Below are 26,474 nucleotides of genomic sequence, written 5' to 3'. Positions count from 1 at the left end.
CTTCTTACAAACAGCTGCTGCTGTTCCAACACACGGTGGTGGTGGCGGTTATTCGAAACACCAAACAGAAACAGAAATATTTTTCGTATATTCGTAGTTCGTTTCGTAGATACATTTTTTGTCAGACAGAGAGATACAAACTCGATGGTGTTCGCGGTGTTCGGGTGTTCCGTACTCCGTATATTTAAATTTGAAGCGCTTGGGCTATTTATTGAATCTGTTGGTGGATTCAGTTTAAATTTGGACGACAAATCGTGCAGGTTGCGCGACCGACCGAGTAGTCTCTTTGGAAAAAGATAGAAAATATTTACCAATCGCGCGCTTTTGGTTAGTTGGCCTTTTTTTTCAAATTGAATGTTTATTTACATAATTTTCTTAGTGCGGATGTCTGATTGGATAAAATAAACAATTCAATAAGTCCACAGGTGACCGTTTATGAGTGTGGTTGATCTCAAAAACCGCAAAAGTTATGATATTTTTTTTTCGATTCACACACAATCGGAAATCGAAGTCGAGCATTTAAACGGTTATTTATTTTGAAATTTGATACGATTTTTAAATGCAAATGCAATATAATAATAATTGTAATCACTGGAAACGATGATGTTGTGTCACGATGGGGTCATCTTTGTCGGGGAGTAGTGATGACTCAATTTTTATATTTGTGAATATTGATTAGCAGCGCTGAGTGGCTCTTGTTTGAATAAAATTAGAGCGCACTCGAGTGAAAAGGAATAATTTTGTTCAAGTACCTAGCGTATAATCTAGTGTGTTAGTGCCTTTAGCACTAGTGTGCTATATTGCGGTGCATTGAAGCGTGAAATTGCTCGTGAAAAACTAGGACATACGTTGCTCCTATAAAACGCACTGAAGTAGGACACATAATATGCATTAGGTCATGCTGCGCGTTCGATAGTGCACATCGAGAACGAGAGTGATGAATAAATAATTCCCGAGTCGGACGCCCTCTTTTGATCTCGTCAAATATAATCTGAATATAACGGTTAATCATCCTCCCCCTTTGATACGAAAAAAAAGTGAATTCTTAAACTCTTCCCCCTAAGACAAACATATTTATTTTCTTTGTAAGATTTTAATCTTTCTGCTCCAATTTTTGACTTCTTCCGAAATTTTTGTGCGGAAAAGTAAGAATGTTTTTGAGAATGAGATGAGTTAGAGATGATGATGATGTGGTGTGGTGGCGCGGCGGATATCGGGAAGCTATTTTTAGAAGTTTTAGTGCTATGACACCTCCATTGGCGAATGCGACGACGATGATGATGATGATGATGCTTCTTTCTAGCAAGCTATTGCGGGCGCGGTATGCTCACAATATTGGCCTTCGAATGTAATTATAACAAAAACTTAAATACGAGGAACTCCACAAGCAAATAGTTGTCTCCTTCGGGCGCCCATCGAATCATATCACCCACATGCCAGGCAATGCCATCACACTGAACTGAAAATGTTGCTTCAGTTGGTTGCTCTGCTGCTGATGATGTTGCTTTCGATGATGTCATGTTTTTTTCGTTTTCAACTTCGTCGTCGGTCGTCTGTCGTCGCTGTATGTTGATGCCATTTCATTGATTCTTTCTTTTTTTTGTGTGTATGATTTTATTTTTGTTGGCTTTTAGCTTGTTTTGCGCGGTTTACTTCCCATTGAAGACTTGTTTTAGTTTCAGTTTTTTGAGTTGGCTTTTGTTGGTAAGGTATAAAGGCAAAGGCAATATTGCATATGTATTTAGGTATGACATAAGCAAAACAAAACAAAAATAAAAAATGCAAAGAAGGGTGCCTGGGTAGTAAGACGCGACGCGGTGTGTGGTGGTACCCATATGATTTTGTGATGGCAAGAGGTAGCCCTCTGTGCTTGGCCTTACCTTTTTAAAATTCAAAAGGTGTGCGAATCAGGGATGTTATCAAATTAAAAAAGTTGTAAATTTGAAGTCGTTACTGCTTTTGGGATTGGAAAAAACGTATACTGTCATATTTTAATTCAGTTAAAAAAATTGTCAAAAAACCCTAATTTCGTTTAAACTAAATTTTTGGCCAAAGTTTTTGTGATTATAATCGAAATTTATGTAAAAAAATTATAGTTTTTGTAAAGATTCTTGTAAATTTTAGAACATCATCTTCAAGATAGATGGAATGGTCTTCTCCAGTTTTTAGAAGTAGAGTGTTTCACTGAAAAAGTGGATATAAAGTGTGAACTAATCATGCGAGCTGTTTTTCAATAGCATACCATAAGTTACAAACCAATTTTAAACTCCAAAGCGTTTCGCCCAGGTACGATAGTGGGCTCATCAGTTAAATCTGTCGTACCCTTACTCCAAATAGTTCTGTGCTCGAAATAGTTCTAGAGATGGCTAAAAACCTTTAAAAGACCTATTTCAACTCAAAAATTATTATTTTTGTTTATAGGTATATCAGAATAGAAACATAATTTTTGTAAATTATAACTTTTGAGCTAACTTCTGCAATCAAAATTATTTCACATTGAATGTTAAGCTTCTACACACAATTTCCATTAAAAAAGTAGTTTTCTTTACGTTTCTGTCGGAAATACATATCGAATGAAAATTACGTTAGTTAATCCAAACTTTTCCGTGCATTATTGGGCCTTACTAATAATCAAATTTAGTGCTAAGGTTAAAAAAAAACCTTAAGATTTTAGAAAATCCACATACCAATAATGAATTAAATCTCCAGTTAAGTCGTTAGCAAAAAATCAAAAATTAATACACGGAAATTCATGTTTAAATTCGAGCACTAAATAAAAAGTGACTTTGTTGATGGTAAAATAAACAAAATGATGGTAAAATAACCAAAATAATGTTTTATTATTGATAAATTTATTTATCACAACCGAAATTCTTGTGAAAAACAGTAATAAAAAAAAAAAATTCAATAAAAAAACAATAAAAAAAAACTATCTCAACTACCTGAACCTGGGCCGGTTGGAATAAAAGGCAATCGCCTTATATTTTATGAAAACTTTTGGTCATATAAGTTCAATAATATTTTTCTCAAAAACAAAAAACTCGAGACTAAGTTAGGTAATGAAAGGGTTAAATTGTTTATTGACAGCATTTTTTAAAAACTCTGCTTTTTTTAAACCTTCTGGTTAGCTAATAGTTGACATTAGCTTTTGGTTATTAGTAAGGCCCATTGTGTTAGAAATTATTAGAAAAAAATAGTTTTCTTTACAAAATGGTCATTTTTAGTACACCGAAAAAAAAAAAATTGATAATAACAGCTATCAAATTAACATTTTTCAGTGACAAAAGTCGTCCAACAATTAAAATATCAATTTTGATATTTTATCATATCATTTTGACATTTTTTAATTTCAGGTGGAATAGTGAAAATTTCACTTTGACAATTAAAATGTCAATGTTGACTAGATTTTACGTTTTAGTTTATTATAATGAAACCTATTTCTTTCCTTTTCATTTTTATTATTTTTATTATTTTAAGAATTTTCTTTCTTTTTTCAAAACATTATTGAATGGGAATATTCTTTAAAAAATAATGGTGATATTATTTTTTCTATTATAGGTGATATAATTGTTTTGTTATTTTCTCCCAAACTATGTGAAGTAAAATCTTAGTGCCGATCAAATTTTCTCAGTAAATCATACATTTTACTTCGAAAAAACACAAAGCGCCTTTAAATTAGTACACATTAATAATTTTTTATTTAATATTTTTCAATAATTTGGAATAAGAAATTGATATGAAAAAATGATAATAAAATATCAAAAAAAATTTCCAAACTTTGACATTTAAATATCATCCTGATAATAAAAATGTTGTTTTAACATTTTAAATATCATAAAACACATTTTATAGAGCATTTTTGGCTGATATTTAAAAAATGTTAAATTGATATTGGTTTTTTTTCGGTGTAAAATTAAAATTTTGTAAATTAAAATACTAGAAAAATATATCAAAAATCCTAGTTTTTAAACGCCTACGGGTCTCAATAATCCTAAAATTCTAACTAAAGCTATCGTGTTTGAAAATTACCAACCAATTGAACAAAAAACAATCGATCTTTGTATAACATCACTGGCATATATTTTGTGAAACATTAATGTATTCTTCTTGTATGACTACATTTTGTTACAGTATAGTTTTTTGCTATACACACATGTATTTAGCTACAAATGAATATTTTAATAATGCTATAAACAAAACTGGTATTGTGACGTTATATATATATTTTTTTTTATTCAATTCTCTTAAAATCGAGTACAAACTTTACATATTATTATAATTACATTTGTATAATCTATCTACTAGTTGAACTCTTCTGTATGTTTTTTTTTTTTTTTTTTTTTTGTATTAAGTGGAAATCCATTCGTTTGTCTTGTCTGTTAACATTTCAACATGTGCTTCTGCCAATTATGGAGTACGCATAATAAAACATCTGCAAATCGAAAAAAAAAAATTTAAATGTTCTCACATTCAGCAAACGGTCAACAATTTCAAATTGATCTAAAGAGTGTCTATATAGTCTCTAGAGTCTACATACCTAAATACAACAGGAAAAAAAAAAAACATCATTATTATGCTTAAAATGGTTCGTGGATTTCTGAAGTATAAGTACGTTAATTTATTGCAAATTACTTGTTGTTTTTGACCAAAGATGGATAATGACTGTCGGAAATAGAAAAAAAAATAATATTGTATATTTTTTTTATTTCTCTCTGGATTTTTGCTTGTAGATATAATTTTGGTGGCAATAAAAATTGTCGAGCAATAACTTTGAAAGGAAATCATAATTTCGATGATTTATTAGCATTTTAAAAAATTTTTATGGATAGCTGGGTCCATTTTAGTTTACAGAAAAAGTGTGGCATTAAATTGAAATAATAACGAATCAAGTAAATATTTAGGGTAGCCAAAAAAGCGAAATACATTAATCAATTTTTGTTGGAACTCACCAAATATCATTTAATAAAATCTCAATACAGATTAGATTTCACCTCAGCAATTTAAACTTTCAATGAATTTCAAAATTAAAGTAAGATCTGATTTCATTTTAAATTACCTCCTTAAGAAATTCTTATCTATTCCCAACACCTTTTGTACCTTCAAACAAATTTCAATGAAACAATAAAGGATCCTGATTTATTTTAAGAACATCAAAGGTTTCATTTGATATTTTTAAAAAGTACCTACATACATTTATCGATTTTGTTTGATATTCGTATTGAATTACTCCCTACATTAAGTTTTTAATTTCAATAAAGCATGCATTTTGTCTAAAGGACACATTTAATGTGTCTCCCTTCCATAACCATTAGATATTGTTCTCACATATTTCTGGTAGGTATATCGTGAAATGGGTCATGTTTTTTAACACACACCCTGAATTTCTACAATACGATACGAAGCATTTTTTCAAATAATAATAATAAAGGTACTTATATGTGGTATGTCCTTCGAACGAAGAAGTTGAGTTGTGCGTGCGTGTTTGCATTTGAAACTAGATCAATAAATTACTAACTTTTCTCTACCTACATACTTTTTATATGGGTCATAAATTTGACTGTTGTGCTGGTAGATATAAGAATATCAACGTAGACGAAGGGTGTATTTTAAAAGTAGGTAAGGTATACACTACCCCTAAATGAAGAAACACTTACCCGGTTCACCTGATATACATATTGTGTGCAGATTGACTTTGAATAAATTATAACTTTTGATGATTTACAAACAATCTCTATAATATCGTCTATGAATAAATTATTTGAAAGGAAAACGATGAAAAATTGGAAAGATACTAGAAGGAGTTTAAACATCTAGAAAAATGTGAATAATGTAGATTTGGATATAGATTTTAGAGATATGTATTTTTAGTATCCTATGGGAAAATATTGGTTTTTGGTTAAATTGCTCTAGTACTTAACTTATCAATTTTTAATCAAAATGCATAGCTTGTTTTTCTTCATCATCAATGGATTCTTCTGAGGATTTCGTATTCCTTCTCATTTTCCCGTTTTAAGTTTTTGAGCATGTAGAAGGAAGGAAGGAAATAAATTTCTGATTATTGTAATCGTAAGCAGGTATAAATTTAAATGGAGTAAAATATCCCTTGCAGGGACAGTTACACAAAAATTGTTTAGCTTAACATCACCAACCTTCACGGAGAAAATTTTGTGTTTAACCCTCTATAACATATAGTATACCACAGGCAACAAACCGAAAAAGATCGCAAAAAATCTGTAAAAAACATACTTTTATTCTTTTAAGGCTTCTTACATAATCTTTAAGAATTGATTTATCGAAATAATGCCCCATATTTCTAATAAATACCACCAATAGTTTTTAATTGGCAGTTAATGTTGAAAGTTCGGCTTCTTTTGAAAATAAGCAAATTTGTGTAAAAAATACGAAATCCAGAAAAAATATTTATCCTGCATAAACTAACGGGGTTTTATTTTTGTATTTTTGAAAATTGCCTGAAAATAAATATTAGATAGTTTTTTGTTTGAATTTCTGCATTTTTATATAAAAATAAATTATTTAAACTTAATTTTTTACTCCCTAAATATCGAAATAACCAAGTAAATAATGAATTTATTGAATTTTTAAAAATTACGTGTTTTATTATAGGTAAAGCCCTGTCGATTGACATTATTAATTTTAAAATTTACGATGTTGGGTTACAAGGGGTTAAATCTTTAAATTTTAGTAATTCATAAAATTTATAAGAATTCGTTTTATTCTCAATAGAGTACCTATTCATTTTGATTTTAACAGAGTTAAAACGAATTTCATTTATTTTAATAAGAAATCATATTATTTTAAAAAGATGTGATTTAAGAAGAGCATCGTCATATTTTTCTCCGTGTACCAAGCGACATCTGAACTTCGGTTTAAGGTTTAACTTTTGCTTATCTCTGCGAGTATAAGGAGTGAATTGCTTGATATTGGACTGAAACAAATGCTTTAAATTTAAATGGCATATCTTTAAGAAGTCGCAAGTAGGAATCGAAATATAAGCCTGGCAGAAGGGTTTGTAACAAATTTGGGTAAACAAATATTAGTATCCTTAACATAGAAATACAATTTACCGCGTTGAGGTTTTTAATGATATGATGATATATTAATATTCCTATATTGAAAGTAAAATTTCTTTTAAAATGAAGACTTCAAGTTTAATCAATTAGCGTTAAAATTGGGGCTAAGCATTTTAAACTTTTAGGACAAATACGTGCGACCCATTCATGCATTCTATATCCCATTTACATGATGATGTAATAAAATGAAATATAATAAATGAAAGTTCTTGTGCATTCAACATTTTTACTATGAAGGTGTATGACTAGTTTCTCTTAAAATAGCTATGCATACTTAACAATTAATAAAGAGTTTTCATGGCCAAATGTGTGTAGAAGCGCCTTCGTGGGATCATAAAGCAGTGTTTAAGCGTGTAACTACAATAACCACAAAAAATGTGTCATTAATTTCCAACAAGTATACAACACTTTTATCAACTTCTGTTCTTTTACTATCAACAATAAAACTTCAGGCACGTAGTTAAATGGGAATCGAGGGATCAAAAACCCTTTCTAAAACAAATTTTCAAATGTTTCACGTTTTGTAAATTGTGCCATGATGCTTACACAATTTTGCTGTTGATAAAATTGTAAAATTCAAATTTGCATTTATTCCTGTGAAGTAAAAATAAAATTGAAATTGTCTGTTTTAATCGTTACGGGTGTGACACTATTCAAGATAATCCAAACTGAATATGTGAAACTTTCTTTTTATCTTCTCTTGTTACATTAAATCTTGAATATCTCGAAAAAAAAATCTGTTATATTTGAAAATACATTCTTGACTACGGTCCTGCTGATTGTATGCAATATAAAAACTTTTTGAACTGGAAAATCAACTAAACACGAATAGTCGTCACGCAAAAACAGAGAATTTATTATTCTTGCAATTAATATACAAAGAAATGTTTATTAGTTTTTCTTAAACAAAAATCTGTTCGTATTTATAATAAAACGAAAACATTGCGAAAGGAAATATCTGATGTCATCTATGTTTTATTTTATTTTTCGTTTCAAAAAAAAAAAAAAATTTACGATAAATTATTTCCAAAAATATCTTTACCAGAGAGCTATTTGTGGATAATTTGGAAAATGTTCATTGTTTTGATTTTTAGTATTTGGAGGGTAGACTCCCGCCGCGCCGCCATAAAATAAATCAGTGCAAGGTGCGTGACCCCTACGCATAACGAAAATATAATATTTTAATTAAATTGACCAACAACTAGAACACACATATCTAACACAGTTGTGGAATTATGAAAGTATAGTAAAAAAGATACAGTTTCATGCTAACGGACATTTTATTAATTCTTTGTTGTCATCGTGAACGTGTTAATAACTTATTTTCACTTTGGGCTTTTTTATTAATCAACCTAAATTGAATGGCATGTCGGTCGTTTTGTTTTTCATTTTGTCTTGTTTATTTTTTCGTTTTTATTTTTATTTGTATTTAATATGACGTCATACACTATTTCATTTTTTGTTTAAAATGTATCTTTACTCTTCTATGTGGGTCTTAATGTTTAAACCAAAAACTAATAAAATTATTCAAAAAAATTGTCTATCAAACCTTGGAACTGGATTTATTTATTAAAATAATATTTTGTATGACATCACTATTTCGTAATCATTTGTATTGGCAATGGGTAGGTTTTTTTTTATAAAGTTGTTTTTGTTGGTGTAATTAACATTCTTGAATGTCTTTTTCTTTAATTTATATCTAAACGAACTTTTGACTCGATGGTTGTTGCCGGCACATTTGAACGTATTTAGATAGTTTTTAATGCCAAACTCATACAAATACATACAGTCTCAAAATATTCAATGGTTGTAGTGCTTTATTCATTTGTTTACTATGTGGAGTATTATAGTAAACAAAATAAAAGTTAACTTTTTTTTTCTTAATTCGTGAGGTATTCAGAGATGTGTATCAATTACCTCATCAATTAAATAAAAATCTATTATACGAGTTAATTAACTTGCACGATGATTGGGTCGCACTCAATTGCTCTTAAAGAAAATGTTTTAATTAAAGAAAAATCTTGACTAGTTTAATAATAATTTTTAAAACCAAGAAAAAAGTGGTTGATATATGCAAAATCAGTGTGAGGTTTTTGGAATTAATTTTTTTGAACTACAAATAAAGGTACACACTTTCTATAAATCAAAATTTAAAAAATCTCCTACGATTTTAATAAAAAAAATTCATGTGGGCTTTGTTTTTTGGTGAACAAATAATATAAAAAAAAACAAAACGTTTTCTTAAAGGTACGGGTAGTAATATTATTACTACTCGTACTTTTAATAAAACGTTTTAATTTTTTGTTTTATTTCTTACTTTTCCTCAATGACCAGTTCTTATCTACTTTTTGTGACAAATTTTCGACCTCTGAAGTGATGATTCTTCAGAAAAAATGTTTTGAGCTGCGGTTTCGTTGAAGTTGTAGCAAATTCTTTGCCTTTTTAATTGATTCCTACTGACTTTTTCTATAATATGGCTTTTCGTGCAACAAACAGTTAGTACATATATTTCGAAACGGAAAATTGCTATATACTAATAGTATATTATACTATACTGGTGTAAAACCAAAATAAAAATACAGTGCCATATTAAATTTTATCCGTGTTTTGTTTTTGTGGTTTCCCATAGATGGCGTTATAAACGGATTCAAAATTGACTTTTGTAATTGAGAAGCCTTTTGAGGCCGAACAGAAATAAGTCATAAAAATCGGCTGTCACCGAGGAATTACAATCGGTTTTATATCAATTTTTAAATTTAATTATTTTAGACGATTTTTCTGATCCACACAGGCCTATTCCTGACATTTATTTGAATAGTGTAGTGCTTCCCAAGTGTGAAAAGTTTGCTCTACACCGCAGTTGTGCGTCCAGCACTCACATACGGTTCACAATGTTGGACAATGTACAAAAAGTATGAGAATAAGTTAACGGCAGCTGAGATGAAGATGCTTCGTATGACAGCAGGAGTAACAAAGCTTGATAGAATTAGAAGTACGAAGATCCGAGGAAGCCTTCATGTTAAAAACACCATCTCCCAAAAAATTGAACACGACCGACTCAGTTGGTATTGCCATGTTCAAAGGAGAGATCCTGAGAACCCCGTCAAAAAAGGAATATCATACAACGTTCCAACACGAAATAGAAAGAAAGGTAGGCCTAAAAACTCCTGGTACAAGCAAATGCAAAACCACCAGCATTCAGTTGGCCTTAGAAATGGAACAATACAAAACCGGGAGGCTTGCCGCCGATTTCTGAGGTCAACCCGGCGAACCCCACAGGCGGATCACTAGTGTGAAGCAGTTACGTGGGATAGTTATGATCCCCTCGACATCGAGATCATAACAGCGCCGAGAAAAAGGAAGAAGAAGAAGACGATTTTTCAATACAAAAATTAATTATTTTATGTTTTTGTTTTTCTTCTTTTTAAATCAACTAAAATGCATTATTCAGCTGGCACAATAATTATGTATTGGGTACTACAATAAAATATGTAGATAATACTTTGGGTAGTGCAACAAAGTACCTAATGAAAAGTCATTCATAGCATATTAAACAGAAATGTATCGACAAGAATATTAACACTTTGCTTTTTTAATAAAAGAATTGTAATTAATATGGAAATAATATATTCAATTCACAGTTTTTGTATATCAATTAATCATCTTTTTCTAAAACAATAATTGTGACCATTATTTTGGCCTGCGTTTCACAAAGAAGCTTATAAATAGTTTTCACTTTAACAGCAGCATTATGTTTTTTGAAAGCTTTCAGGCCATAAATTGTTTGATCTAATGTATAATTTACTCAATCGACAACTGTTTTTTAACTTAGTTTGAAGGTATTTCGAATTATATCATTTAAAAAAAACTGAAATGAAAGTTCTTTCTTTTATAGATATTTGCTTTTTTTTCAATAAATATAAAATCTATAAAAATGTATCTAAAAATAACGTTAAACAACTAACCTAATTTAGTGTGCAACATGCAACAAGTAATCAGAAATTCTATATTTGATGTCGCAATTATAGTATTTTTCAAGGCCACACAAATTAAAATGCATTGCGTGTTTAAAGTCATTTTTTTTCATTCTACACAACACAAACCATCAACTAATAGATCACAACCTTTTGCAACACAATTAATTTAAACTCTCACCCCTTATTACAATGTCTACAACAACTGACACAACACAAACTAAAATTAAAATTTATAAAAAAATAAACTATACCATACTCCGACCTATAATTCCAATTTCCACTTCCACAAAGGCTATATACTCGAGTAGATGCTGAAGTTGAATTTCTGAACTATTACTTGACTTCTCGAAGGTTAATTTGATTAAACACACAAAGTTTCTTGTACAATAAAGCGAGCCCCAGACAAATAGCCCTTTCAGTCAACTATACTATAACTCACTTTTGTAAAATTAATGTTGAGAGTTTTTGATCTCAAATGCAATTATCCAATCAGACAGACGATATGCAATCATAAAAGGTTCAAGACCATCAGCAAGAAAAATTTAAATAATTTTATTCTCTTTCTCTCTCTTCACAGAGCGATATAAAAGACCAACTTGAATGATGTTTGAGTAAAAAACGAAATCTTGAAAGGAAGTGTACCTATTATTACTCTTGTTAAGACTTTAAGCATCTTAAAAAAACCAAATCCTGCCATAAAGACTTAAGTTATTTTTATAAAAAAAAAAACCTGCAACCATGGGTGCTACAAAAGAAGGTCAAGAACCGCGAATAAACAAAAGTTTGATATCAATTAAAATTGTAACATTCTTCGTTATAAGTGGTAAGTTGTGAGCACTGATTTATTCTTCTTTAAGAAAAGACTCTAAAATTATTTACTTAAAAGGTCTAACTGCACTGCATATATTACATTCGACAAAGCCTTTACTTCTGGGCTTAAACTTTGAAGAGTACCGATACATAAGCATTCTAGCGCCATTCATTTCTATACTTGGACCCATCGTTGTTGGTCCACTAGCCGATAGATTTGCTGCCAAGAATGCCAACACTTACGGACGAACTTTGCGTATTTTGACAGCCGTAGTCCTTCTCATTACAGCCATCATATATGCCTGCTTATTTGCCGTTCCTGACGTTAATCGTCAAGAAGTTCGACGTCCATCGGTGAGCTTTGGGTGCGATCACAATGGAGCTGTGGTTTTCCAAGAACGTTGCTCCCACGAATCCACCTGTCATCATTGGAAAGCCAAGATGGGTACTGTCAATTTGACAAAATGCTCTTACACCTGTCAAAATCCAACACAATTTGAGAACCTTTACACACCCTGGCTTGAGGGTTCACCATTACCGTCCACGGAAGTTATGTCGGAATCAGACTACGGCCCAGACTATGATTGGAATACGGTCACAGAAAGTCAGCGTCCTAAGCGAGAAGTAAAGTCAAAGTCAAGTAGCTCGGAGGGAGAGGTAATGAGTAGCGAAGAAGGCTCCTCGAATGTCCGAGTTGAACGTGATGCTGTCCCGAAAAAGATTTATGTTGAACCCCCACATTTGTGCCTGACCGAAAAGACAGAGACCGGAGAGACCGTTGTGAAGAAGTGCCACGTCTATACCGACGACACGAAAAGCATTGTTGTGCATTCAGTGCTGCGAAGTGCAACAAACATTGAAAATGACACTCATAGTGCAGATTGGTGCAACTATCCCTTGGGTAAGTGGAATTTGTTGCAAGTGAAATTGATATATTAACGTCCTTACTGCTTACAGATGGTTTCCAGTGTAATGTTCCGGAAATGCAGGCAAAATGGATGATTCAGCTGAAGAACTCAACAAGATGCAAGCCAATGATTGAGTGCGAAGTCATTAATCCCTATGACAGCCGTGAGAGTGTCCTGGCTGATAGCCAATGTGTAGTTGTAAGTTGTTGTGCAATTTTCTCTATGATGACGATGATGTAGGTATGAGATGAATCATAAAAGTTGCACTGTCGTGGGGTAGAAAAAAAAGGAGATGATTCCATAAAAATGAGTAACTACCGGAAATGGGTCAAGGCAAACAAAAATCGATGACATTTTCATCCACAAGTTGAATAAAAAATATTTAATTTTGTGCATTAGTCATTTCAAGAACAGAGATGTAGCGTAAAGAAAAACAAATTGCATGGGTTGTAAATTATAAAAAAGTTCTCAATCAAAACACATGTTATCAGTTTCGTGCATAATTGACACTTTTTTTTTCATTCAACAAAATACTAATGTTTTGCCGGTCACGTTTATTATGGTTTGTTTGATGCTATTCACACGGTAGGAGATAAGTGTTATTTTTTTACTGCAAAAGCTGAGTCAGAATTGCGGGTGCTTACAATATAGTTTTGCAAAATGTGATAAGAGTAAACAATTAGCGGGTAGGTGATATCGAATTGAGGTCTAAGGAATGATGCCGCCAATCTGTTGTGATATTCAGCGTTCAATTAAATGAATGAGTCGTATTTTTTAAAGAATTAGGTTATTTATTTAAAAAAATCGAAACTGAAAAAGGAAGTTTGTGTTTAAAAATATCTGAATGAAAATTACTCAGATTAAATACAATTTTAGACAGAAAAGATTTTATTAAATTACGCCTCGGAAACTATTTAAGTTGACAGCTGCATAGTTTAATTAATTAACAGATTCTACTTGAGGTTTTATGAATATCTATGGAAATGACACTGTGGCGTATACTTACTTTTTTTTTTAAATTAATATTCAAGAGTTAAAATAGAATTTACAGTTTGGAACTATGAAAGAAAGACTCCTATTCATCTGAGCTCGAAACTTAAGTTGTGAAATTTTTCTAAAACTTAGGTTTTTTACACAGCTTCTCAGAGAAGTAGGAGCAATTATTATAACTTTAGCGATTTTCAATATTTTTATTTGTCTTTACGAAGATGAAACACAAAAATATAAATGTTTCGAGTTTTGAAAAAAAAGATGGACACGGACAGGGTGTCTATAAATTAGGTGTTCAGAATAATAATGGGTCAAGTCCACTTCTCTATAGGTTGAATATTTTAAGTCCTTAAAAATTAAGGGTTTTATAACAAATTAATGAAATGAAAGAAAGAAATTATGGAGATTTAGAGCTATTGATCTAGTTCAAAATAATGCAGACATTTTAAATGGATTTGACCCTCAAATATTGAAATACAATTTGTATCAATTGATTGTTCCGTGTATTGCCTTGCTGAAAAACATGAACGAATTTAGAAAAGCCTAATTTTACAAAATAATGAAAGTGAGTAACACTCAAGAAAAATCTTTTATGCATAAACTACGGAATGCATAAACCACCATTCATAGATTTGCATTGAAATGCTCGGATTTAAATAAATAACAAAACCGTTTTATCTTTTTTGAAATTTATTTTTTCAACCATAGCCGTAAAATCTTTAGTTTAAAATATGATCTACTAAACCTCCGAATAAATTAGTTTACATAATATATTAATATATTTTGGTCATTCGAATTCATGAGAATCAACAAGAACCAACATTTTTATATGAAAATAAAAGCTTAAGAAGTTAATTGAAAGACGAATTCTTATAGACTTTTAAGGCAATTTACTCAAAATTGAATTGAATTTACTTAATGAAATTATTAATTAATAAAACTTAATCTTGTTTTTGTATATTTTCAGACCACTGGAAATTTAGACGCTACACTAAGTGGATACTTTGCCATTCGAATTATTGGAGATGTTTTCGCTTTGGCGGCTTTAACTTTATTAAATACTGCCATTGTGATTGCTGTCCGTGAAACTTCAGAAGGACGTGGAGAAGTCAGTCGTCAATATGTGTGGGGAGGTTTTGGCTTTGTCCTGCTCTTCTCAGTATTGGATGTATTTTTCTTCAACAAGGACACCGAACAAACTGCTAACCTAGTGGCATTGATTGTCCTGATTGTGTGCTTTGTTCTGGCTGCTCTAGTTCTCCTTGTATCCAGTCATATGCCTCTGAGTCCACCAGAATGGTGGTGGCATACCAAAACAGGAATGCTTGTTTATCCAATGTCAGCAATTAGGCGTTATAGTCCAGAGATTGTTGCTCTAACTGTGATCTCATTGCTATTCGGAACATTCTGGAGCAGTATTCATAGTTATTTGAAATGGACTTTTTCAGATGAATTCTCAGTCTCATCCTTGGGCTTGTTATTGATTCTGCTTTTGCTGTTCAATGTTGACAAATTCATTGAGTATTGTGGTCATTCAAATATTTTCATTGCTGCTTTTGCTGTGTTCATTATTCGATTTACTGCTCTAGCATGTGGTTATGAGGCACTCACTGTTTTCATGGAAACCATTGAACCACTTGTTATGACAGTTGTTTGGATTACAATCATCATTTATATGCGCCATGCAATGCCACGGAAGCTTACTGCCACTGGACAAGCTTTGGCTGTTATAGCCTTCTTTGGAATTGGTTAGAATACCGATATAAAAATGTGACAGAAGACGATAATGAATGACTTCTTTTAATTTTAGGAAAAGGCTTGGGAGCACTTATTGGACTTGCCAGGGATGAACGTAACCCCAGCGAGGCATCCTCAGATATATTCCAGTGGCTAACTATTGCTGCCAGTATTGTGTCAGTAGTTTACTTCATAATTTACAATTTGATTCTGGCTCCAAGGTTCTCAGCAAAACCTCAACCCTCCGATGTCTTATCCCCTTCAGCTTCACAGACTTTGAATGGAGCCCCAACTGGTCCCACTGCCAATGGCAATGGGAACGGTTCTTATTCACCATTACGAGTTTACCATAACGAAAGGGGAAAGAAGGGACAATTCAGGTTTTAAGTGTATTTTTTAATTTAATATTACTTTTAAAAAAAAAACGTTTTATAAAATTTTACAAGGAAAGTGTTTTTAATTAAAAAAAAAAGATGAGTGTTATTCCGATAAGCATATCCTAGAATGTACCTAAAAGTTGGTTATTATTGTTTTGAATAAAAAAAAGAAAAAAATCATCACCAATATTTTTTGAAAAATTCAAATTTAAAATTAAATATTTGTCACAGTCTATAAAACTTACATACAATCAAAATAAAACTAATGTTTTTTGTTGCTTAATTTAAAAATTGCCTTAATGTTTAATATTCCGATGCCTTTGAATAATATTTGTTAAAATGTAAAATAAGAAAAAAATTGTTAAAATGTACGAAACCTACTACCAAGGTATACCTACCTATTTACTGTATTAATAAAATGCTAGACAACAATCTTACACCTAAAGAGATCCTCCGTTTCCGGCTAAGATTTTTAAGCCTAATATTTATATGAAAATAAAAAAAAAAGTTTTGTTTTTGCCCAAAATAATAATGTTGACACCGTTTTTGAAATAAACAAAGAATAATCAAAAATAATTCTGAGTTTTATTGAAAAAATTTTTTTTTTTAAATAAATAAACAAATTATTCCCAACATTGAACTTTGTTAAATCAAATGCGCCATGTGGCAGATACCTTTGGAATTTCCAGCCCTTACAGATTTAGATCTTACACTGTCCTGTCTTATGGAAGTTTTAAAAATATTACAAAATTTACCTTACGTTTTCGAGACAATGAACATAAAAACGTTCGAAAAAAAAAATGAAATTTGTTTAGTTGTTATTATTATTTTCTTGACAAGTTTTAACTTCTATACAATATATGCAGAAGATTTACAAATTAAAGTTGAAAATCTTTAAAAGCATTTAAATAGCTAGAAGTAAGTTGTTAAGTCATAATAATTTTTATTCAATTTAAATCTTGTATTTACGAATATTCCAATAGGGTCGAACACCTTTGCCCCAAAAATATTATACGTAATTATATTTTTAAAACTAAGTTTTCACTTAAATTGAAGAAAGAAGCAAAATGTCATCATTGTCATACAGTTATCACAATGGCTGCGTGATAAATGCAGAGTTTTAATAAGGGCCAATGCTAAAAGGTGCGGACAAGAAACAACTATTGTGTTTATTAGTAATCTCGAAAAAAAAAATCGAAAATAGATTATTTTAACAAAAAATTCAGATTTGTTAACTGAAAGCTCATGGTATGAAATAAAGTCAATTTAAGCTTTATTCGACTGTTATTGAGTTCTAATTTCTAAATGGATTATATTTTTCTATTAAAACTGGAAAAAAGTTCGTTTTTAGAAAAGATTATATTTCAATTATAAACTTATTTATCTTGTTCAAATCCAGGAATGACTTGGCCCATTATTTTTCTGTCCGTATAACACTTGAATAGCTATGTCGCCCATAGTTTTGAATATGGGGTCAGTTGGTTGGTATACAAGTAATAATTTATAGGGGTTCATAATTCATCCTGGGACTAACCTTTTCCATTATAATGGTTGCGTAGGATATGGCTATTACTTTTCAGTTAACAAAAGCTTAAGTTTCGAGTCATAAGGCCATTTTTTCTGGTATTAAATGTTCTTCGTTAATGGCCATTGAGGCTTTTTAACAATGCTATTTATTAATTTGAAAATAATTACCGTTATAAACGATTTTTCTTCATCAAACCTAACTGAAATAAATTCAAAAATCAGTATTTTAGTCAGAACTGTACGAACTTCCTGAAAAAAGCTTTTACAAGAGTTTTTTTGGAAGGTGAAAAAGGTAAAATGATAGAAGTTGAGCTTTTAGTACTAAAAGCTTTTCAATACAGGGTGCATCATATTCAAAATTTAACATGCAAGTTTAAACGAAATATTAATAATTATTAATCACCCTAGACAAAACTATTTTTCATGCCACGTGGTACTTGCCACATTTCACATGCAACTTGCGACATGAAACATGCAACTTGCCACGTGTTGTGTGTTTTTTTTTTTTTACCGTACTGCGGCGTACTGCATTTTTAAATACTAAAGCACTACCAATTCTAAAGGTGAAACGACAGGCCTGCTGCCCAATTGTCTCGGAGATGGCGATCGCGTTATAATCCTCTTGTCAAAAAACAAATTTTCATACCCACCGTCCCATAAGAAGTATAACTTCAGAAAACTTTTTGATGTTTTTGAGGTTATGCTGAAATATCCGGGCGGAGAGCTGCAGATCGTAGTTTGTATCTAGAATACAAAACCAAAATTATCCTTAAAGTCGAAGTCCAAGCTCAGTGATGTAGGTACATGGGATTAAAAAAATCGTCAGAAAAAGGCCATAAGATCGTAAAATTTTAAATTATTTAAAAAATCATACGTTTCTTCACTGAAAAGAGTATTATAAAGAAAAAAAATTAAATCTATCGCTTGTTAAAAATGAACGAGAAGTCCAATTGATTTTATTCTTTTTACATGATCTTTTTGTATTATTTGTTAGTGAAAGGTTTATGTAAAAAAAAAATACATTTCTTCAGATAAAAGCATTTACATTTACAATAGATTTCATGGTGCGTTAATAGTATTGAGAGTTCTACTTACAAAGAATGTATTCAGTTAATTGAATAATTAAGGTCTTAATTATGAATTCGTTCTGACTAGTTTTTCAGTATATATAGAACCGTAACGATCTAAATATACAAAAACATGGATTTCAATTGAATTCACAATACCTATTTCAAGACAACATTTCTCAATGTGAGAGTTACAGTACATTGGCATGGTTAATAGAACGTCCATTTCCAAGCTGTAATTTTTCCTTGAGAATAGCCATGAAAAGAAACTTAGATGAAAGAGTATTTTCCTATAATTTTTCTCATAGTTTAATTACTCTTAATGGTATCGATTATTTTAATAGACTTTTCATATTCTCAAATATATAACATAAAAGTTTTGCGCCAAGTTTTAAATTTTTTTGTAAACACTGAGAAATCAAAAAATCCTTTAGTTACACTGATTAAAAAAAAAATAACAACTTATAACCTCGAGCCAAAACACAAAAAAAGAAAGAAAACAATTCCATTCAAAGAAAAATAACAAAGTCAAAATTGCTCAACCATCATTTTAATGCAAAACTTGACTCTACCCATGTGAAATAATTTAGCGGTTTTTCCTTGAAAAAAATGACCTTCTTTTGCTAAAAAATTAGTTGGTAGTTTTCCTTTGGATCTACCACGAGTATTATATAAATTGTTATGCCAAGCTAAACAAGAGCTATACAAATTATTGTTTTAGCTCATATTATCGTAAAAGCTTTTATTTCAGTCTAGAGGCTTAACAAGTTCCGTGGAGCTCATTACACACATCAAGTGCACTTTCGTTGTATACAAAAAAAATATACTCTCCTACTTCCTGCAATTACCACAAGAAGTCGTTTATAATTATACCTACATTATATTCTCCATCCAGGCTTTAGATTACTATTTCTTAATTAGTTTGGCTTTTCGTCAAGTGTTTTGGATACATAAACTATATTCTCGTTGTGAGCAAGGATACAATTATTTATTAATTTCTTGTGAAACAAGAATATACTTAAACTGTCAAAACGTTGAACAAACTTTATTGGAACATAATTCAAAACCGTGATGGTATTATTAAACCTTTAAGTGCAGATATAATTCTGTTATAGAAACACTAAAAATGGAACCATTCTTAAGTTGGTTATAGCGAAGCTATAACGAATAATGAAATTCAATAAGCCCCCCAAACGCATTTATACTAGAATAATAAACAGCACATAAACAATCTAGCAATTCTATGGTACTCTAGAGCTTCTGGCAAAATTCGGAAATTCGGTAGCACAATATAATTGCCAACAAATTGGCGTGACAACTAAACAATAATTACGTACGACACACGTTCCAAAGCTGTAATCCGCTAAATTGATCAATAATTGTACTCTATTAGCCACAATCGAACAATTTCTGTTAGGGATTAGATAAAATAACACTACCCCAGTGAGTTTCCATACACCTAAAAGGCTATATACCATAGTTATAGGGTATTGCGAGCTCACTCTGAGTCCTGGTTAAACAACCAACAGCAGGACATGCCAAACGATCTATTATCGAATGGCAGCTTTTCGCTGTCGCTACGTCCTTGGAACGTGTCCGGCATATATCCTTATTTTCTATTAAAGTTTTTTTTTTTTTTATATATTTTCGATATGGTGAAGTTAACGTCACGTAGGTTGGAAACTCTCATAAATCAGGTGAAAACACATAAATAAATCAGTCATTAGGTTGTGTGACCGACAGTTACAAGGATATTGGTTCTTTTTTTTTTTGTTTCTTTCGTTCGTTTGGTTCTGTGTTATTTGGGCAAAAAAAAAAAGAAAGAACAAGAACAAGTAAGGACTAACAACTTGAACGCAAACCCTTGTTGACATGTTGTATTGAAAAATATGGGACAAATTGTAATACAAATTTAGTATCCAATTCATGTTGCTTAAATAAGATGTTTATCCAAAACCAATATAGCCAAGAAGAAGGAGCAAAAGAACAAGCAGAAGAACCCTTAAATTTGTTCTAGAAAATTTGATGCTTTGTGTTTTATAAAGACGACGAAGAACCAAGGAACGAACATTTTCCCATTTTTCCTTCCAATAAGAGAGGAAATAATAAACATGCATCGATAAACCTCCCAAGGGCTATATTTACTTTCCTCTACATTTGCTTATCGATTGCCTTTTTGCCTCTCTCCCAAACGGAACCGAACTGACCATAGCAAAAAAAAAAAACAAAAAAAAAAAAAATACCAGCACATTTTCCGTACGGAAATTAAAATCAAAATCAAAGTTTTACGAGAACTAATAAAAAACCAAGCCAGAGGATGTTTTTGAAATTCGATAGAAATTTCAATTTCAGGCAGTTAGATTAAAAAAAAAAGAAAAAAAAAAGACAGAAGGCTGCTCATTACTCTTATCTCCTGAAAGGTCCTGATCCCAAAGTGGTTTAGTTTTACAAAGGGATTTATAAATTGAAGGCTTTTTGATGTTAGATTTGCAATTTTCATATATGTATGTACAAGCCAAATCGACATTTATAGTTTTTATTTTTATGAGAATGGATTGGACTTTGATTTTTTTATGGCAAAATACGAGTCTATTATTAATTTTTTAACAAAGTAGGAAAATTTTATTGGATTACTCTTTTTATAGCTTATTGACTTTTATGTGAATGGATTAGAGCATGTTTCAATCAATTTTTACATATTGATATCAGGAAGTTATAAATTGGATTAGAGGGCCTTTTAAGGGTTTATGTTTTTACTTGTGATGCAGAGAGGATTTTAGGTCCATTAAGGCCTAACTTCGAAAAGTTCCAAAAGGTCCATTAAGACACACTTTTTTCTGGGGTCTCATCCTCTATGAAGACTTTCAAGTCCATGAAGTCTAACTTCTAAGTTCGAAAAGTTTTTATTCTTTATGAAAAATTTTATTTTTGTAAAGTCTCTTCCTTTATGAAGTATTTTGGGTCCATGAAGTTATATTTTTTCACTTCGAAAAGTTCTTATTTTCATGAAGATTTTTAATTTCTATACGTGTGAACATTAACCTTTTCGATTAATATACAACTATTAAATTAATAAAATATAAGAAAGAACAAATTAAATGTTTTGACAGCTAAAAAACCCTTCAGGATAGGAAACCTTAAAATGTAATGAAATCTAAGAAGTTATGAGATTCCAAGACTCCAAAAGCATAAAAAATTACAAAAATTAAAAAGTTACTTAATCTCCACCCAATTATTTCAATTGGTTCTTGTCTTTCGTATAGAAGAAATATAAGACCTTGGATAGTCCTTTGCCTTATTTATCTTATTGTGTCCCTCTTAAAAACATCATTTCAACCATTAACTCAAAACGACGAAAAAGAATAATTTATGAGCAAGCAAAAATAAAAAAAAAAAACTATTTCAATATTTTCTCTGAAAAACTTGAGAAAAGCACTTTTAATTTTAAAAGCTTGTATTTTTTACATCATTATACTTCTTCATCGTTCGTTCAATTTTTAATTTGATTATGCATTGCTCTCTGCTTTCTCCTTCACTTTTTTTTTTCCAAACTTTGCTTGTTTAGATTTTATTGCCACTACTAAAAAAGAAAATCATCAGAAATAAAGATAAACAAACAAAAAATCAAGTTAATTTTCTTAATTAGATATTTTATAATTAAAAGTATACAACCTATAAAACAGCAAACTACAGTTAGAAAAAGTTATAAACACTTAAAGGCACCTGAAAGCTGAAACAATCAAAAAATCAAATCAAATACAAAACAATGGATGCAAAGGTTCAAGTTCATAAGAAAAAACTCAAAGGAAAACTCGCGAAAGTTAAACGTAATTACATTGCAAAGCAATTTTCCACAACCCAATGCATACCATCGCCATTGCTGGCTGTCGGATGAAATTTAAAAAGTTTATCTTAACGACAGCGATGAAATAAAATCCATATGCGACATTTGAGTGAACTTTTCCCATCTTACTCATAATAAAGTTTTTCAGGCTTTTGAGTTCAGCCGAAAGTGCTCTCATTTATATTTTTTTTTTATTTTTTATTTCTCTCATTTTCTTCTTTTTTTTTATTTTTTTCTTAAACCAAACGCGATTATCCTTAATAGACTTTTATAATCCTTTTTTTTTCGTTTGAAACTTAAGTATAGAGTCTCTCTACTGAACTCAGCTCAACTCTTGGAGTGGGTGGCAAATGGCAAAAACCATTTTATAAGCTTAATACTTTCTACTCGAAGTGATCTTAATGCTCAAAACTAAAAACTGACTTCCTCTTTCTTCTATTTTTTTATTTTTTTTTGTCGTTTTCTGGTCTTGGAAACATCGACGACTTCCGCCCATTTTGATTGCTGTTTCGTCCTGGAATTGTGTTCGCTTCGTGTATATAGTTCTTAGTTTCTACTACCATCATCCTGATGGCAGATGTTGGGGAGTTGATGATGATGAAGACATTATTTTACTATCTGTATGTATATGAAAGCATCAAAAAGAGAAGAGAGAAAGAGACTATTACAACGAGTGTTTTTCTTGTGCAACATAAAATGCGATTTTAATTTAAGGAAATAAGTATTAGTTCTTTGCATTTGCATAGTCAATGGTGACAGTGAATAAGGTTGTAACGACAATTTCCTAGTTTTAATGCATAAAGTTTTGCACAAATGGAACACTTAAGTTTGAGTACTTTTGAGTGTTTGCTGCTTGAAAATGCCAAAATTGTCACTAATGGAGACAGATGAACTTTTTTAACTAAAAAAAAAAACTAAACTGATATGGATAACTTACTGCAAAACTAATTTAAATATTAGAATTTTTTGTCATTTTGATTCGAGAAATATTTTATATCAAGAAGTTTTATTTTTGGCCATCATAATATGGGCTTGAATAGTTGGGAATATCATTAGGAAGCGTGTATTTATATAACAAAAAATAGTTTTATGTTTATTCGTACAAAAAAAACAATAATATAAATGTGTAACAAAATTCCAAAATTCAAAATGTTTGGAAATTTAAAACCAAAATAAAAATTTAGAAAAATCATCTTTTTGGTTTTTAAAATACAGAAAATTATTTATTATTTTATTTTGTGTTGGATTTATTTCAAAATTATAGTAAAAACTTTCGTTGAATTTGAAAAAGTCGTTTCTAAAATAAGCCCCAGACCTCAAAGGAACTTTTGAAGTAAAAAAGTTATGGAGTCCTTCCTTTTTTCAAAATCTGTTTTTCAAAGTGCATGTCCTGACTAAACCCCTATGGTTCTAGAATAATGGTTTATACCTTTTTGAAAACGGTGTTTAATGTAATATAGAATATCATTTAACATTTTTGTTTAAAAGCTATATATAAATAATCATTTTTATCAAAAAACAAAACCGACTTCCATGACTAAAACTGGGTTTTATGGTTTTTCTAATAGTTCCTATGGCCAAAAAACATGAATTATGTTTTGTTTAAACATTTTTTTATTATTTATACAAGGTAATATACCAGCAGTTTTCCAGAAAACCATAGCAATTTGATTTGGTTGAGATAAGATCATCGTATTGGAGGGGAGGGGGGTGGCTTATTCCCCTCTTTTTAGCCTGGAGGGCAAATTTTCTAGGAATTTGACTTAGATCGGAAAAAAATCATTAAAAATCGACGGTTATATCTACAATAACTTCCTATACTTTTTTGGAAAGCTAATAACTTTTTCTTTTATTATGTTTTTTAAATATGATAGTTATGATCCCCTCGACATCGAGATCATAACAGCGCCGAGAAAAAGGAAGAAGAAGATGTTTTTTAAATAAAGCTCTTTCAAAGAATAGTTTTTGAAAAAAAAATATTTTCAAACTCAAACAAAATTTACAAACTAATTTTTCTCAAAATAGTATGTAATTAAATACTTATTTTATGTTCAAGATTCAATATTTTTATTAATTTTAATTCAAAAAGAGAAAACTAGATGCAAAAATGTTTTGTCGTTTTAGAGAAATTGAAAAAATTATGCAAAACTACTTTTTATTAGAGAAAGCTCTTTATTTTTTTGTTTCTACGTGGCTGGGCTTCCTGGTAAAATTAATTTATGAAATATTAAGTTTTCTTCTATTATTTTTGTACATTCAGAGTTGTTGGAGGACACAATAAAGTGACACAGTATTAAAATAACCGGGAATTAATCCTTTTGGCAGATCAGGGAGAAAATTGCAGGGAACTTGAAATTTTAAATAGAAACTGATTTTTCAGGTGAAGATTGAAACTAGAATAGTTTTTGTTATTTGGGCCCACCAGGCCAATTTTCAAAGCCCGGTAGCGACCCCTAAATTTTATCGGATTTGGAAAATTTTATTTGACAATTTTTTTTTCATGAGAGGGAACCATTTGACGGGTTGGGAGAATGTAATTTCAAAAGTTTTAAAATAAGGCACACCCTAATATATATTTTTTTTGTCAATCTATTTATATATATTAAAGTTTGGTTTTGTGTACGTTCGCTAACCGGCCACACAGACTGACTCATTTTCTTAATTTTTTTTTGAAATCAAAGAGGCATAAGAGGAGAAGGTTTAAGGCAAAAAAAATCAAGATTTTATTGGGTAAATAGGGGTAACACGACATTGAAAAAAGAGGCTATTTTCTAAACGGTAAGTCGTAAAGAGTTGGCTTTTTTTTTAAATGATAGAAAAATTTATTCAATAGTTAAAAAAGGTATTGAAAAAATTCAAAAAAATTTCAAAACCAAGTTGTGAGGGTTTTTTTGCAGTCATAGACCTTCGACAAAAGACTAATTAGAGGTACGCAAAATTTTGCACAGAAATTTGAGTTACACCATGAGAAAGATATTTAAAAAAAAAATTAGGGGTCTAAAACGGATTTTTTTCATAGGCCCTGTATTTTGAAATAAAATTTTTTGAAAAACAACCTAATTTTTAGGGACATTTTTGAGTAGTCTTTTATTTTTTTTGGAATTTTTAAAAGTCTGCAAAAAATCTCAAATTTATAGGAAATATAGGTTTTAATCATGCGCATGCATGTACAAACTTTTGAATTTTTAAATCGATTTTTGACCGAATAATAGGAAAAACAATTTTTTTTTGTCCCAAGTTTTTTGGCCGTTTTTAACAGTTTTTTATTTTTATCTTTTTTTCTTCAATAGATAAATGAATGAAATTTACAGTGTAGATAGATAATAGGCAAGACTATTTGTACAAAGTTTCAATTAATTTTGTAATGACAAATTTGAAATATCGGTAAAATAAAACTCTATTTTTCAACACGTTACATCTTTTGATCTGGAGCTTACAAAAATATATTTATCTTTATTGAGCATCCTGATAATATTACCTTTCATTTGATATACACACATAACGCTACATTCACTACAAGCTTCACAATGGTAAATTAAAAAACGTTTTTAACATAGGCCACTTTTTTTTAAATTTTTAAAGTGAATATTTTTAAATTAATTGGACGAACTTTTCAAGTTTCGATTTCCTTTTTGTATTGGGAATTATGACAAATTAAAAAGTCGAAAATAGAAATAAATACAAGAAATGGCGGAACGAAGTCCGCCGGGTCAGCTAGTTTTAATATAAATTCATACGAAAATACTGTCCATGAATTAAGCATTACAATGCTTTGATATTTAAGTAAAACATTTTATTTTAAGCATTTGCTTGGGAAAAATACTGGTCTGATGGTAACTCTCGTTACAAAAATCGGACACGAGTTTTAAGAGCCGACAGTATGAAGTTTTTCTGTATTTTTAGAATCTTAATTTGGTTTTTGATGGAGATTCCATACATACAAGAATACAATCTTTTAAAATAAGACTAAAAGATTTATTCAATATTTCGATGACAAAATTTGAAAATATTCAGGTAACTCACTTTACATAAATTTGTTAACTTACCTGCGATTTATTGTTGCAAGAATAAAAAATAAATGTATTTTCATTAAAGTAATTTTAAAATCGGATATTGTGTAACAAATCTTGCTTAAATGGTTATTTA

At 30.4% G+C, this 26,474-nt stretch overlaps 1 protein-coding gene and 1 long non-coding RNA gene across 3 annotated transcripts in view; both read left to right on the top strand.

Annotated features, from left to right (window-relative positions):
- Positions 1-26,474, top strand: part of LOC129908461 (uncharacterized) — a 100,261-nt gene that overhangs the window by 60,393 nt on the left and 13,394 nt on the right. The gene's annotated exons all lie outside the window — the stretch shown is intronic.
- LOC129908456 (uncharacterized) lies at positions 26-16,466 on the top strand. Of its 2 annotated transcripts, none has more exons than XM_055984925.1 (6): positions 26-327; positions 11,646-11,891; positions 11,955-12,779; positions 12,836-12,984; positions 14,744-15,524; positions 15,587-16,466. In XM_055984925.1, exons 2-6 carry the CDS (start codon positions 11,807-11,809, stop codon positions 15,898-15,900), a joined length of 2,154 nt encoding a protein of 717 aa, XP_055840900.1. In that variant the 5' UTR covers positions 26-327; positions 11,646-11,806; the 3' UTR covers positions 15,901-16,466. The 2 variants fall into 2 exon arrangements, with proteins under 2 accessions (XP_055840900.1, XP_055840901.1); XM_055984926.1 differs by lacking the exon at positions 26-327 and adding an exon at positions 11,452-11,585.

Source organism: Episyrphus balteatus, chromosome 2 (assembly GCF_945859705.1).
Source record: "Episyrphus balteatus chromosome 2, idEpiBalt1.1, whole genome shotgun sequence".
Classification (NCBI taxonomy): Eukaryota; Metazoa; Arthropoda; class Insecta; order Diptera; family Syrphidae; genus Episyrphus; species Episyrphus balteatus.
This window is presented reverse-complemented; position numbering and strand designations above follow the sequence as displayed.

What these genes read in the sequence shown, in the direction of transcription:
- LOC129908456 (XM_055984925.1), top strand. Translation starts at nt 11,807, where the DNA reads ATGGGTGCTACAAAAGAAGGTCAAGAACCGCGAATAAACAAAAGTTTG. An exon ending in AACATTCTTCGTTATAAGTG is followed by an intron (nt 11,892 to 11,954) that starts GTAAGTTGTGAG and finishes TTTACTTAAAAG; the next exon opens with GTCTAACTGCACTGCATATA. An exon ending in TATAGCCTTCTTTGGAATTG is followed by an intron (nt 15,525 to 15,586) that starts GTTAGAATACCG and finishes TTTTAATTTTAG; the next exon opens with GAAAAGGCTTGGGAGCACTT.